General features: G+C 36.9%; 1 protein-coding gene across 10 annotated transcripts in view; it reads left to right on the top strand.

Annotated features, from left to right (window-relative positions):
- CFAP54 (cilia and flagella associated protein 54) overlaps window positions 1–16,216 on the top strand; it is a 312,031-nt gene that overhangs the window by 246,922 nt on the left and 48,893 nt on the right. For 7 of the 10 annotated variants that reach the window (XM_027542095.1, XM_027542091.1, XM_027542096.1 and 4 more), the window contains 3 exons: window positions 2,676–2,849; window positions 4,304–4,527; window positions 9,560–9,733. In XM_027542095.1, coding sequence (XP_027397896.1) covers window positions 2,676–2,849; window positions 4,304–4,527; window positions 9,560–9,733 — 572 coding nt within the window. Of the gene's footprint in view, window positions 1–2,675; window positions 2,850–4,303; window positions 4,528–9,559; window positions 9,734–16,216 lie in introns of those variants that run through there. The other 3 variants (XM_027542093.1, XM_027542097.1, XM_027542098.1) reach the window with 3 other exon arrangements.

Raw genomic sequence — 16,216 nt, 5'->3', positions numbered from 1 at the left:
ACTAAACTGGTCTTATTTTTTCTCTGTGACATTAAAGACTACATAATATTGGCCACATAAATGTAGAGGTTCTTTTTTGCTTTTAATTTAGCTCAGTTTTTTGCATAGGTCATTTATTTTCAAGAATCACAATTCAAAATTCATAGAAGGGTATGGAAAGAGTTGTCTCCCTTCCATCTTCTCTGCAAGTGACTCAGTTCTCTTCCCCAGAGGCAAACAGTGTTGTCAGAATGCGTGTGTGTATGCTAGGTTGCTTCAGTAGTGTCCAACTCTTGGCAGCTATATGGACTGTAGCCCACCAGGCTCCTCTGTCCATGGGATTCTCCAGGCAAGAAAACTGGAGTGGGTTGTCAGGCCTTCCTGTAGGGGATATTCCCAACCCAGGAATTGAACCATGGGGTCTCCTGCATTGCAGGTGGATTCTTTACCAACTGATCTACCAGGGAACCACTAGTACCATATCAATGCTCTATTCCTCCTATAACAAATAGCCACAAATTCAGTGGCTTAAAGCAACACAATGTATTCTCTTACAGTGCTGGTGTTCTGAAGCCCAATATAGGACTTATTGGGCTAAAATTAAGGTGTCAGCAGGCTACTTTCCTCTGGAGGCATTAAGGGAGAATGTTTCCTTACTTACTTAGAGTCTCAGATTATGGTCAAGCGCTAACTATGGCAAAAATCCAAAAGTTATCAAAGAAAAGGTTAATAGTTTATACTACTTAGAAATGAAAAGTTTCTTCATGGCACACAATTACCATAAAGAGGGTTAAATAACATGTGATAATTGAAAAGATGTATTTGCAAATAATATCACAGTTAAAGGGTTTATTTCTATAATAAAGAGCTTCTGTGTATGTGTGTGTGCTTAGTCGTTCAGTCGTGTCTGACTCTTTGCGACCCCATGGACTGTAGTCAGCCAAGCTCCTCTGTCCATAGAATTCTCCAGGCAAGAATATTGGAGTGGGTTGCCATCTCCTCCTCCATGAGCTCTTCCTGACCCCAGGATCAAACTCCTGTCTCCTACATTGCAGGTGGATTCTTTACCACTGAGCCACTTGGGAAGCCCAATAAAGAGCTTCTGCAAGTATTTAAGGAAAAGGCATGGACCCTTTTACTAGTTAATGGAAATCTATTCGGAATATGTAAAAAATAACAAATGGATACAATTTTAGTTTTCCCAAATGGCTATCCTATTTCTGTACTTTTTTCTAATTTCTATTGATCTGTCTATTCAGGATTCAATACCACACTATTTTAATTATTATAGCCTTATAATATAATTAGTATCTATTAGAGTAAATCCTCACTTATTACTCTTTCTTTTCAAAATTGTATTTCTTTTATGGCTCTTTTTTTCTACTTTGGAAACAACTTGTCTAGTTTAAGAAAGTTCTCTCATAATTTTATTAAAGTTGCATTACCTTTATATTTTATCCTAGAAATAACATGTTTTTATTCTGTTGAGTCATCTTAACCAAGAATATTGTATGTCTTATATTTTTAGTTCATTTTCATGCCTTTTTTTCAAAAAAAATCAGTCCCTTAGGAGTGTTTTAACATTTTCTTTAAGTAGATCGTATATGCTTCTTGTTAGACTTACTTCTCAGATTTTTATCTTATTAGTAGTATTGCAGAATTTTTTCATTAGCTTTCTATTGGTTGCTGTTTTTGTGTATGGAGGCTATTGATAGCTCTGTATTACTTAATTATCTTTAGATATTTTTCCTCACTTTATCCTTCATGAGCAAAGTCTAGGCAGCACATATCTTCTGTAAAGGGCCAAATAGTAATATTTTATGTTTTGTGATCTCTGTTGCAACTGTTCAGCTTTGCTGTGTTAATGTGAAGGAACCATAGACAAAATGTAAATGAGCATGGCTGTATTCCATTCTTAAGGACACTGACATTTGAATTTCATATAACTTTCACATATCACAAAATATTAATTTTTTCAAACCCTTTAAAGTATAAAAACCATTCTTAGCTTATGGGTCTTACATAAACATGCATTGACCTAATTTGGCTCATAGACTAGAGTTTCTCCTTATAGATCTAATTAATTCTAATTAGTGCCATTAAATTAATCCTTATATTTGTTCAAGTTTCCTTTTTTTTTTTTTGTAACACAAACAGTGGTGCCATGAGTATCTTGTGCAGGACTCTTGGTACATGTCTCTGAGTATCTGCATTTAAAATTTTATTAGCCTCTGCCCAGGAATTTGCTCTCCCAAGTAGTATATGAGAATTATGGTATCTTCACATTTATTGCTTTCAGATTTTAGTTTCTGTTAATTGCTGAGGAATGTGAAATGGTATTTCATCTTAATTTATCTGATTTTTTATGATGCTAAAAATTTTGGCCATTTGGTTTTCCTTTTCTACAAGTTACCTGTTGAAATTCTTTGCCCATGTTTCTGTTGGACTATCTGACTTTTTCTTATTGATTACATAGTAGAGAGAAGATAATTTATGATTTTTTAAACATGTTTTCTCAGTCCATGGTTTGTTATTTATGATTGGTGTCTTTTGTGATACAATTTTTTTTAATTGAATGCAATCCTAAGTGTCAATATTTCCTTTATAAGTTGTGCTTTACTTTTTTCACATATGGTTATTTTACAAGGAAAACATAATATTTGTATTCTAATTTTTTTTTTTTTTTACACTTTCAGATAACTACCAAGTTGTCTTCCAGACTGGTTGTACATTTTCTTACGTTAGTGAAGAGATACATGAAGATGTAGATTCTCAGAAAAAAAACCCAATTAAAGTGGATATTACATGGATTCTTCTGCTGCGCTACTATATTCACCTACAAAGAATTAATAATATGAGCAAATTGCTAGGTAGGCCTTTGAAAGAATATATTCCTTTCCAGTCATTAAGTCATGTTTCTTACTTAGAACTATAAAATATGTTTAACATCTTTCTGAGTGAACTCTCATCAGAAGATGGAAATTTCAGGGGTTCTTTGCCTGATATACAGGGACCTTTGAAAAGAACAGTATTTCAATGTATTTAAAAACATCCTTAGAAGGAGGCATCCAGAAACTTCCCCCAAGACTACTGAAGTGCTATGTGACTCAAAACAGTTAAGAATCAGAGTGACCCTAATGTGACAGCTTATAAAATGAACAAGGTGAAACCTTTGGCATTAAGGAGAGAAAGAATATCTAGTATTTAAAGAGAAAGACAGGATATTTAACTCTGAAGTTTTGAATTTTGTTTGTTGTTGCTTTTATTTTAAAATCATTGGTGCTCTAAAGAATAGCCAAAAAAACTGTTGTAATCTAAGTCACATTCTCTCCTCTTGTGGTTTTGTGATGATGTATTTATCTGTGCCCATGAAATTGGTGAGCCAGTGTTGCTTATGAGGGCAAACAATTGGGAAAGACAGCTTGACTAAAGCAGCACCCAGTGATGGGGAAATCAGCAGGGCAAAGAGGCTAAGTCACAGAGCGGCTCAGCCTGGTTATCAGAGTTAGTGACGGGAGAGGCAAGCACTGGGAAAGGTGGTGGGTAAAAGGTGCATCGTGATAGGGCCAGTTCAGTAGCGAAGGAAGTGGATATAATCCAGCACAGTGGGCCCCAGTGATGCCCTCCTGTTATCGATTCAGCTCCCCCTGGATTCACCTGCTGGTATCTCCCATGTCAATCGTGCACATTTTGCTTCTTTCTGCCCTGGGCTTTCTTAGAAATGACTGAGGCCCAGCATATAGGCAGGATAGCCTGGAAGTACCAGGGACTGCACACATTCAGGAGTAACCCGCAACTGCTGAGGGAGGGAACTGGTTGATAGGTATTCCAGCATGCCAGCCCCCTGATGGAACAGATTTCCATGCTTTTTCTTAGGAGGCCCTCAGCAGGACTGAGCTCTCCTTGTCCATAGCTGGAGCCCTTTCCTAACTTGTTGTCATTGACTCTTTTCTTTTCTGTCACACATTTCCCATTCTCTCACTTCAGATCAGTTTTCAAATAAATTACCTGAACCTGAATTTTTGCTTTATTATTATTATTTTTTTTGGCTGGGGATAAGACAAATAAGACAGCTAGATTGAATGTTTTGCTTTGATACGCTTGAAACCAGAAGTAGGATCACAGAGTTCTGAGGTGTTCTTTCCTTCCTGTGACCAGAAGCAATTCTGTTAGTGTACAAGCTTGAAAAATGGAGGAAGGTCATGGGCAGCCACTGGGTGAGGTGGGAATGTGCAGGAATGAGATTAGCAAGCAAAGGACAGCAATATTGAGACCATTCTGTTATCTAACATGATTCTATAGTAGTTTTTGTTTTTCCTTTAAGCATCTCTGAAGCCAGGATCTGGGATGTCTTTGCCAGATGACACTCTTCTCACTTCTCTTTTTAACTCTGGATTGATTTTGCGCCAAAAAGAAATGCATTTTTTCCTTAAAAGATTCTTACAGCTATATTCTTCTTCTTGTATTGATGAATTTCCAAAAGAACTATTTCAAGTCATGGAACATCCACCTGTTCTAGAAAAAGTCTTATATGATTCAGCAAGCAAGGTAATGTTTAAAACATTATATAATTATACATTTTTTGGAAGACTTAATCATCCTTTTATTTCCGAAAGAAGCACATTAACCTCCATACTGACACAAAGGTTTTTAGTTTCCTCAGAGGTTTTACCTGAGGAAACTTTTACCACAGAGAAAAACCAACCAGACATGCTGGTTTTCTGTTTTCATATGTTCTGTTTTGCTGCTCTTATAAGCCTTCAAAATGTCCCAGACTTTTCTGTATTCCTACACATCACAACTTCTCTCAGAGTCATTTTGCCAAGAAGTTATACAAATTTCAATATAATACCCTATAAGGAAATTAAACTGAGACTTTCTCAATCTATACCCAATTTCTGTACCTTTGTTTTACATGTGTAATAAAAAGCATTCATTTTTATTGTTAGCAATCATAAGTATGCTAAGGGTAAATGGCAAGTTTTTAAGTAAATTAAAAGTTTGAAGATTTTGTGGTTGGGGGAGGGAAAGTGTTATTCAGTTGGATGGACTTCCCCAAAATATCTAGTGAAGAGATGTAAAAGAGGGTCTTGAACAAGCTACTAGGGTCTTGAATAATAGTAATTTTTAAATAAACTACCAAAACGGGTGGATTGGAAGATACTGAAAAAGTATAAAGAGTTTCAGTAAAAATGGAGATTTATTTCAAATTTGGTATGTTCAACAAACATATGTTGGATACTAACAATATGCCAGACACTCTTAGGTGGTGGAGAAAGCAGGAGTGGATAAAGCATAGTCTCTGGTGTGGTAGTAGAGAAAGATTGGTAGAGTTAGCACAAAAGAAAATGACAGCCCCTCGCAGATGCTCTTTAAGAAAAACATGGCCAGGTTAATAGCAGAAAGAATATGAAAATCAAAATGTTAGTTCTACTGTCAATAGCACGTAAGGCTGATTGGCAAAGTATAAGTGAAAGGAAGTTATCCGAGAAAGAGATGATGAAACAACTAAGCTTATGGTCATGAGGAATGGGAATGAAGAGATGGATATAAATGATGTTGCTTACGTAAAATTGAAAAAAAAAAAACACCTTAGTGACTCTATGGCGATGGCAAAAGAAGAGGGAATGAGAAAAGTTTTATCCCATCATTTGGAACCCCTGTCTGTGATCCCTAGAGCATGATGACACCATTAGCAGATACAATGGGGGCAGGAGAGTGAGAATGTTTGTGGACAAGGCTCGTATGTTCTGCTTTGAAATTATAGTAGAGAACCCAAGAGAAAATAGTGTACATTTTCAATATGTATTTGTGAAATGAATAAATCAAGTCATTTGCATAGAATTCTTTCAAAACTAGGGGGAAAAAACCCACTGATTTATCTTGACTTTGGATTTCACCATATAGCCCTTTAATTTTTACAATTATACCCATACCAGACACATTCATGTTTCTGTTGTCAACTGTCCCAGAGAAGTGACCTGAAAATGTGTCTTGTTCCCAACGGGAACCTTTGCTCATCTTATCCTACTGGAGTATAGTAGCCTTATGTTTAGGGCTTCCCTGATAGCTCAGTTGGTAAAGAATCTGCTTGCAATGCAGGAGACCCCGGTTCAGTTCCTGGGTGGGGAAGATTCCCTGGAGAAGGGATAGGCTACCCACTGCAATATTCCCGGGCTTCCTTGTGGCTCAGCTGGTAAAGGATCCGCCTGCAGTGCTGGAGACCTGGGTTCAATCCCTAGGTTGGGAAGATCCCCTGGAGGAGGGAACTGCTACCACCCCAGTGTTCTGACCTGGAGAATTCCATGGACTGTACATGTCTGACTCTTTGTGACCCCATGGACTATACAGTCCATGTATAGTCTTTGTCTCTGACTCTTTGTCTTTCACTTTCACCCTTGTGTTTGGGGTAAATAATAAAATTTTAAAAAGATCGTTCTTTGGAACAAGAGAGGAGAGTGATTTTAAAAAGTAGTGGAAAGACCCACTAAGGAATATTTATGGATTCAGTTAAGTGAGTCTCAACTAGGGTTATTGCCCCCACGGCAGTGTATTGCAATCCACACGGGAGGATTTTTCAGATTACTTCCTAGATACTGGAAGTATTGGAATGCCCCAAACTCAATGCCCCTATTTCCTGTCTCAGATTCTAAGTCATTTGAGAAATAAAAGAGTAAGACATACTGAGATTAAAAAATACCTTACTTTATGAGTCATGTGTTGATACTGTAGGAAATGGTTTATATTTACGGCTAAATGGTCTCCCTAATAGTGATTAGCAAAGTTGACAGTTCTACCAGTCCAGGCTGATGGGTTTTGGTGGAGAGTGGGGTCATTACAGGTCTCTTTAAAACCTGTGGGGCCAGAAACCCCTTTAAAATCTGTCGCATGAAGGAGCAGAGGATGTTCACTCCCTGAAAACAATATGCTCGGAAGAAGGGTAGAATTATGCATATCCAAAATTCTTTTTCTTGGATACCGGTCAAGTAACTCTCTAGGGAGAGGAGCAGAGAGAAGGTGAAAAGGCCTGGGATATATTGTTAACGTCTGGCCCTCCACCTGGCGGGAACCAGTAGAGTAGTATCAGATCATTCCATCTAACACAACTGTCTGAGTCACCCCTCCTAGGACCTGAGACTGCCTTGAGGATTCCTTCCATGTGTCCCAGATACCTCAGGTGTTTTGGAATAGGAGAGAATGAGAAAGTTGAGAACTATAGTTTCAGTGGATGTAGTCTTGTGAATACTTTATAAGAGTTTGGAAACTAATGTATGTGATTTCTTAAATACTGTTCTGAAAGGAGCTTTGCTGAGCATTGCATTACTAAGGGCAGCCTATCATTACCCAGTTCCTAAGGATGGTGCTCCAAACATACAACCTTGAACACAGTGTGAATACATACAGTATTTCTAACACAGTAATGATGTCAAAGAGTTGTTTCACCGTGTTTGCTCTTTATTTTGATATAATTAGTGGAACACTCTCCCAGAATAATCAGCCCAGGAGATCACTGTCGCTTGCCTGACAGGTGCAAGCCACCTAATCATGTGTTCTTTTCACTGGGGTAGACAGCTAACGAGCATAAAGCCTTTTGGATTTTTTTAAAAGTAAACTCCAAGCTTGGCTGACTTTTATAATAACATTTCTGAGCCTTTAATCACTCAGGAGGCCATTTCAATCAAGCCCTTCCCATAATTTTGTACTTAAACCTGTTTTTCCCCCACAAAGAAGTAGATACATTTCCAGAACCATCATATATACATGTCATGCTCATCAGCTTTGTGAGTCTGCCTATCGTCAAGTCTATTGAAGCTTTATGATGGAAAAACAAAGACGCCAAACAAATTACATTAAAAATTCCAGAAAGGACGTGATTAAAATGGTGCACAATGCTGAGTTATCCATGTTTAGTCTGTGTGCCCGTGACAGACTGTGTAAGGTCAAACATTTGATTAGTGCAGAGTGATTTGATGTTTATAGTACATGATGAAGCAAGAGTGCTTCTGGTAGGTCTGTTGTTTCATTCCTTTCAAAGAATAAATCAAACATATCGAAAGTACCTGGTGTATAGCCCATTGACTAGCTTATGTAATTAATCCCATTAGGAATTAGATATTGTGTTTTTTAATAGAGAAAAGAAAATTAAATGCCTATATTAATATTGATTTCTGTTGCAGTTCATTATTATTATGCTATTGTATGAATAAACACTATATCTATGTTGACATAGGTATTTACTTTTTATTTTTCTCCACTTAGCTAGTTATTAAATATGAATTATTTTCTAAAATAGTTGTCAGAAGCTCTGAAAGGCACTCAAATATGGAAAAAAATGAATAATTTTTCCTGAATCAATTATTTACCTGATTTTTTGGTGAACTGCCTGATGTAGAGTTAATAATTTTATTTATTGTGCATGTTGGTCATGCTTTTAGTATCCTAGTGCTAATAAATGAGGATTCTGGCTTATCATATCCTTTTATGATAGTCTCTAGACATTTTAAAATAGTTTTCACCCTAGCATTACCTTTCAGTCAAGACATATTTTTTTCTTTTATCAGTAGACAACCAGAAAGGTCAGTGTATTTATTTCTCTTTTTATTTTATTTTGAAGACTTTGCATTGACAGTCTTCAGTTGTATCTTGAACAGGCTCAGAAGTGGAAGGCAGAGAGTCTTACAGAAACACCAGGCCTTTCTTTACAGTCACTGACATGTTCCCCTTGGTCACCAAACCTTGAGATGCCTTTGGAGGTCAAGATTTAGCAGAAGAATTGCTTTCCAGTTACCACACTGTAATCTTGGGAATAATGAGAATTTAATTTTGAAAATAGTTTACACTCCACTGAAGAAAGTCCTTTTTAGAAGTGAGATATTATCATTATTATTATCTTTCTGGCTAGACTCTACTTTTGTTAACAGCAATCATGCTTTACGTTTTTAAGCTACCTTAAAGAACTAAGTAAATATTTTATGAAATCACCAATTGCAATCTATACATTTATGCTTCTTGAAAACTCCTGATTCAGTGACCAAGTTCTATCAAATGAGCAGGGCCCAGATTAAGCAAGACTAAACTTGCAAACCAGCCATATTCATTTAAAGAGGGAATGAAAGTAATGGATTTTGACCTCTTAGAGCAAAAACTGTGTCTAATTTTTCATAAGGTACTACAAAAAAAAAATGTTGTTGAAAAGCAGATAATAAATTGTAACCAAACCCTTAGTATATATATACCAATGAATAAACCAGAAGAAAAGTAGATGTTCTTAGACTCTATGGTGATCTTGAGACTGAAGTGATAGCACTGATATTTCCCCTCTAGATCGTTATTCTTGGATATTCACCAAAGTGGCAGACATTTGTTGAGTCCACTGGGTTTTGAAGCATATTTTTTTTCCACAGAAGAGTCTTCTCTGTGGTAATCGGGAGGTTTTTAAGACCTACATCCATAAAGCAAGCTGAGATGATTCCCAGAGTTTTCCAGTATAGTCACTATTGAATGAAAATTGAATGAATGTCTTAAATATTGAATACATTCATTGCCAGCAATAAAGTGAATGTTTCTCTTCGTTCCCCAGACAGGAGTAACCAATGCTTCTCTATGCTCCGATTTATCACTAAAGACCGTTAGCAGCACATTGTATGGAGACGTGGTGCCACCAGTTGTGGCAACACAAGCTTTAAACAAAGAACTTTGTTTTCAGTGGTACATTCCTCCCCTGGAAAAACCTCCAAAGGAAACAGAACCTATGGTATGTAACATAATTACAAAGCTAAATCTTAGATTTGGATGTAAAATTTAACGGAGCCATTATAAGAGTAGAGAATATCCTCTAGTCATATACACAGAAATGTCCAGCAATTTAGAATCTATATTGTCTAGTAAAATAACTGTGCAAGTAACTAAGAAATCTTGAGAATGTCTGATTCCTGTTGATCGTTTTCCTTTTTCCTGAACTTAAAAAGAAACTTTTCAGTGTATCACCATTATATGTGACATTTAGTGTTTTCTTATAGTTACCCTTTATCACATTAAGGAGATTTTTTCATACTTCCACTTTGATAGAAAGTTTTATTGTGACTATTTTACTATATCTATTAAGATGACTTTATGACTGATCTCTTTTAATATGGTAGTTGATTTTATATGTTAAATCAACCATGTGCTCCTGAAATTGGCCATGATGTATTAATTTTATTGGATTTGGTTGGCTAATGTTTCCTAATGAATTTTTGCCACTATTTTCAAGAGAAATGGGGCTTCCCTTGTGGTTCAGCTGGTAAAGAATCCACCTGCAATGTGGGAGACCTAGGTTCAATCCCTGGGTTGGGAAGATCCCGTGGAGAAGGGAAAGGCTACCCATTCCAGTATTCTGGCCTGGAGGATTCCATGGACTGTATAGTCCATGGGGTTGCGAAAAGTTGGACACAACTGAGTGACTTTCACTCAAGAGTAATGTTGGGCTATAGTTTTTCCTTTTTGTGCTATCTTTGTCAGATATTTTCTGTATGAGCCTTTTGTTAGGCTCATAAAATTCATTGATAAATAAAATCATGGTTTTCTGTTCAATAGTGAAGTTTGTGTAAGTTTGTGGTGGTGATATAATTGTTAAGTTGTGTCTAACTCTTGCCATCCCATGGACTGTAGCCCACCAGGCTTCTTTGTTTATGGGGATTCTCCAGGCAAGAGTGCTGGAGTGTGTTGCCATTTCCTTCACCAGGGGATCTTCCTTACCTAGGGATCGAACCAGAGACTCTTGCATCTCCTGCGAGGTAGGCGAATTCTTTACCACTGAACTTGGTTCAGTTCAGTCGTTCAGCTGTGTCCAACTCTTTGCTACCCAATGGACTGCAGCATGCCAGGCTTTCCTGTCCATCACCAACTCCCAGACTTGCTCAAACTCATGTCCATCAAGTTGGTGATGTCATCCAACCATCTAATCCTCTGTTGTCCCCATCTCCTCCTGGCTTCAATCTTTCCCAGCATCAGAGTCTTTTCCAATGAGTGAGTTCTTCGCTTCAGGTGGTCAAAGTATTGGAGTTTCAGCTTCAGCATTAGTCCTTCCAATGAATATTCAGGACTGACTTCCTTTAGGATTGACTGGTTGGATCTCCTTGCTGTTCAAGAGACTCTCAAGAGTCTTCTCCAACACCATAGTTCAAAAGTGTCAGTTCTTTGGTGCTCAGCTTTCTTTATAGCCAAACTCATACATCCATACATGACTACTGGAAAAACCATAATTTTGACTAGATGGACCTTTGTTGGTAAAGTAATGTCTCTGCTTTTTAATATGCTGTCTGTGTGGGTCATAGCTTTTCTTCCAAGGAGCAAGCATCTTTTAATTTCATGGCTGAAGTCACCATCTGATTTTAGAGCCCCCCAAAATAAAGTCTGTCACTGTTTCCATTGTTTCCCCATCTATTTGCCATGAAGTGATGGAGCCAGATGCCATGATCTTAGTTTTTTGAATGTTGAGTTTTAAACCAACTTTTTCACTCTCCTCTTTCACTTTTATCAAGTGGCTCTTTAGTTCTTCGCTTTCTGCCATAAAAGTGGTATCATCTGCATATCTGAAGTTATTGATATTTATCCTAGCAATCTCGATTCCAGCTTGTGCTTCATCCAGCCAGGCATTTCTCATGATGAACTCTGGATATAAGTTAAATAAGCAGGGTGACAATAACAGCCTTGACGTATTCCTTTCCCAGTTTGGAACCAGTCTGTTGTTCCATGTCCGACTCTAACTGTTGTTTCTTGACCTGCATACAGCTTTCTCAGAAGGCAGGTAAGGTGGTCTTGTATTCCCATTTCTTTTTTTTTTTTAACCATTTATCATTTATTTATTATTATTATTTTTTACTTTACAATATTGTTTTGGTTTTGCCATACATCAACATGAATCTTCCACGGGTGTACACGTGTTTCTCATCCTGAACCCCCCTCCCACCTCCCTCCCCCTACCATCCCTCTAGGTCATCCCAGTGCACCAGCTCCAAGCATCCTGTATCCTGCATTGAACCTGGACTGGCGATTCATTTCATATATGATACTATACATGTTTCAATGCCATTCTCCCAAATCATCCCACCCTCTCCCTCTCCCACAGAGTCCAAAAGACTGTTCTATACATCTGTGTCTCTTTTGCTGTCTCACATACAGGGTTATCGTTACCATCTTTCTAAATTCCATATTATGTGTTAGTATACTGTATTGGTGTTTTTCTTTCTGGCTTACTTCACTCTGTATAATAGGCTCCAGTTTCATCCACCTCATTAGAACTGATTCAAATGAATTCTTTTTAATGGCTGAGTAATACTCCATTGTGTATACACAATGTATACCACAATGTATACCACAGCTTTCTTGTCCATTCATCTGCTGATGGACATCTAGGTTGCTTCCATGTCCTGGCTATTATAAACAGTGCTGCGATGAACATTGGGGTACATGTGTCTCTTTCAATTCTGGTTTCCTCGGTGTGTATGCCCAGCAGTGGGATTGCTGGGTCATAAGGCAGTTCTATTTCCAGTTTTTTAAGGAATCTCCACACTGTTCTCCATAGTGGCTGTACTAGTTTGCATTCCCACCAACAGTGTAAGAGGGTTCCCTTTTCTCCACACCCTCTCCAGCATTTATTGCTTGTAGACTTTTGGATTGCAACCATTCTGTCTGGCATGAAATGGTACCTCATAGTGGTTTTGATTTGCATTTCTCTGATAATGAGTGATGTTGAGCATCTTTTCATGTGTTTGTTATACAAGCCACTCCTGCAGCTCAATTGCAGAAAAATAAACGACCCAATCAAAAAACGGGCCAAAGAACTAAATAGACATCTCTCCCATTTCTTTAAGAATTTTCCACAGTTTGTTGCAATCCACACAGTCCAGGGTTGTAAGTTTGGAGTAACCCTTTTTCTCAGATACTTGCTAAGAGTTTATCAAAGTAAAGCATTTATGTTTTTGTTGTGAGGCAATATAAGACTAGTGATGTAAGTCTCCATAGTTAGAGGCAGTCTTTAGGCAATAGTACTAACAACGTGCTGGTTTTCAGAGCTGGTATCAGTTCTGGTTGGGCTAATATCTGTTCTAATGGTAAGTGCATGTGTCAAAACAAGTTTTAAGTATTTTAACTGTCACCCCTGTGACATTAGGGTTTTCTATTTCTTCTTGACTCAGTTTTGTCTAAAGTTTCTTTTTCTAGGAAATTTTCCATTTTATTTAAAATTTGTCTCATCTTTTTGGATAAGGCAATGGCTACCCACTCCAGTATTTGTGCCTGGAGAATCCCATGGACAGAGGAGTCTGGTGGGCTACCATCCATGGAGTTGCAAAGAGTCAGACGCAACTGAGTGACTAAGCACTCATGCTCATCTTTTTAACCAATCTGTGTATTTGTAGCTGAAGTGCCCCTTTTGAAACTTTATATATTGCTTATCGGTGCATTTTTTCTTGGTTATTGTCACCAGAGATTTCTCATTAATCAATTTTATTTCATTAATCCTACATATCTTTCCTCTACTGTTTTTTTTTTTTTGTAATGTGTGTATGTGTTTTCTTTTCCTAACTGACTTCTTGACATAGATGTTTAGCTCAATATTTAGTCCTTTCTTTCTTAATCTATGCATTTAAGGCTATCAGTTTCTCTCTAAATTTTGTTTTGGCTTCATCCTACAAATTTTTATTATAGTATTGTCATCATCTTTCAGTAAAAAAATAACTTTTTAAATTTCCAATATGATTTCTTCTTTGACTTAACAAGTCATTTCAACATGTTTCTTACAACTTACATGAAGTTTTTCTAGTTATCTTTTGTTATTTATTCCTAGATTATTTTGTTCTGTGTTAATAAAAAATATTCTATATGATTGACATTTGTTGAAACTTGCTTTTTCACCAGGAAATGTTTATTGTGTAAATATTCCATTGCTCTTAAAAAGAATGTGCTCTCCTCAGTTGTTGAGGCAGTGTTGATATATGTGCAATAGGCCAGTTTGTGTAGTCTTATCCAGGTACTCTGTATCGTTACTGACTTTTCTATTTTTGTTTGGCTTCTTATTTTTTTAAATCAAGAACTGTTGACCCTTGAACAACATAGGAGTCAGGGTGCTGCTGGCCTTCCACACAGATGAAAAATCTATGTGTAACTTTACAGTTGGCTTTCCACATCCACATTTGTGGATTCAGCCACCTATGGATTGTGTATAATAGTATAATAGTACATATTTATTGAAAAGAATCCTCATAAAGTAGGACCTGTACAATTCAAACCTATGTGTTCAAGAGATTTTACCATTTAATTCTGTCACTGAGATTGTTGTTCTTTGGTTTTTTCGTGTAGTTCTGTCAAATTTTGCTTTATGTAATCAGAGGCTTTGTTCTTAGGTACGATCAGGTTGACAAGCATTGTGACTTCTTGGCGATTTCAGTATTTTGTCATTTTGAAGTGACTTCTGACCTTTTCATAAGAATACTTTTTCCCTCATAAAGTCTGCCTTGTCTGATATTACTAAAGGAAAATGACTTTCTCATGATTATTATTTTCACAGTATTTCTTTTTCCAGCCTTTTGCTTTCAGCCCTTTTGTGTCCTTGTGTTTTAGTTGTATTTTTAAATAAGAATATATGCTTGGATATCTTAAAATGCAGTCTGATAACATTGTATTTTGACTAGCAAAGGTAATTCAGTCACAGTTAATATAAATGCTACTCTATTTGTTTTGAAATCTACCATATTATTTTAAACTATGACTTCTCTCAGTTTTCTGTCTTTCTCTCATTTTGGGATTGATTATTTTTCTCATGCATTTTTACTCTCTGAATTTTGAAATGATGCACGCTTTTGCTGTGCTTTTAGTGGTTACCCCTCAGGACAACATACATACTTATCAATTTTAAAGTCAATGAATAATGTCTTTATTCCTGTAATGATTTATATTATTGTACATTTTCTTTTTAGTAACCAAGATAATATTATTTTTATTTTATACAGGAGTTATTTTCCTTTAGAATTTTATATATATTCAACATTTGCTTTGCTTTCTATTCCCTCTTGCATTTTAGACTTTCCATTTAGGATCACTTCTTTCTGTTGAAGTATATATTTTGAAATTTCTTTTGGTGACCATCTTCTGGAGGCAAACACTCTCAATTTTTGTTTGCCTGACAAATGTCATTGTTTTACATTATCTAGGAAGTAAATTTTTATGGAGTAGAGAATTCAAGCTTGGAAATTATTCTCTTTTAGTACATTGAAAATGTTACTTACTCATTTCCAGTGTTGCTCTTAAGAGTCAAATTGCTGTTGCTTTAAAAAATATTCTGACTTCTTTGATGAACCACTTTGGAGGCGGTCTTTGCACAGTTTTACTAGGAATGGTCTTCTTTTTATTTATTTTGCTTTCATTAGTGCAGTGGTAAGAACATAGGTTCTAGAGCCCTCAGAATGGGGCAGATCAAACTCCTGTTTTGAATCCCAGTTCTGTTATTATACTTAGTAATTTTGTGACCTTTGGTAGATAAGTTTTCTGTATCATGAGTACCCCAGAGATAATTGTGTAAACGTGTTAGTCACTCAGTTGTGTCTAACTCTTTGCGATCCCATTGACTGTAGACCACAGGCTCCTCTGTCCATGGAATTCTCTGGGTGAGAACACTGGAGTGTGTTGCCATTCCTTCTCCAGGGGATCTTCCTGACCCAGGAATCGAGCCTGTGTCTCTTATATCTCCTGCATTGGCAGGCGAGTTCTTTACTGTCTGAGCTACCAGGAAAGCCCTAATTGTGTAAATGTAACCTAACTTATATGCAGAGTACATCATGAGAAATGCTGGGCTGGAAGAAGCACAAACTGGAATCAAGATTTCTGGGACAAATATCAATAACCTCAGATATGCAGATGACACTACCCTTATGGCAGAAAGTGAAGAGGAACTAAAAAAAAAAGGAAAGTGAAAGAGGAGAGGAGAATGAAAATGTTGGCTTAAAGCTCAACATTCAGAAAACTAAGATCATGGCATCTGGTGCCATCACTTCATGGGAAATAGATGGGGAAACAGTGGAAACAGTGTCAGACTTTATTTTTTGGGGCTCCAAAATCACTGCAGACGGTAATTGCAGCCATGAAATTAAAAGACGCTTACTCCTTGGAAGGAAAGTTATGACCAACCTAGATAGCATATTGAAAAGCAGAGACATTACTTTGCCAACAAAGGTCCGTCTAGTCAAGGCTATGGTTTTTC

Source organism: Bos indicus x Bos taurus, chromosome 5 (assembly GCF_003369695.1).
Source record: "Bos indicus x Bos taurus breed Angus x Brahman F1 hybrid chromosome 5, Bos_hybrid_MaternalHap_v2.0, whole genome shotgun sequence".
NCBI classification, from domain to species: domain Eukaryota; kingdom Metazoa; phylum Chordata; class Mammalia; order Artiodactyla; family Bovidae; genus Bos; species Bos indicus x Bos taurus.
The sequence above is the reverse complement of the archived record's forward strand: the minus strand, read 5'-3'. Positions and strand labels throughout refer to the sequence as shown.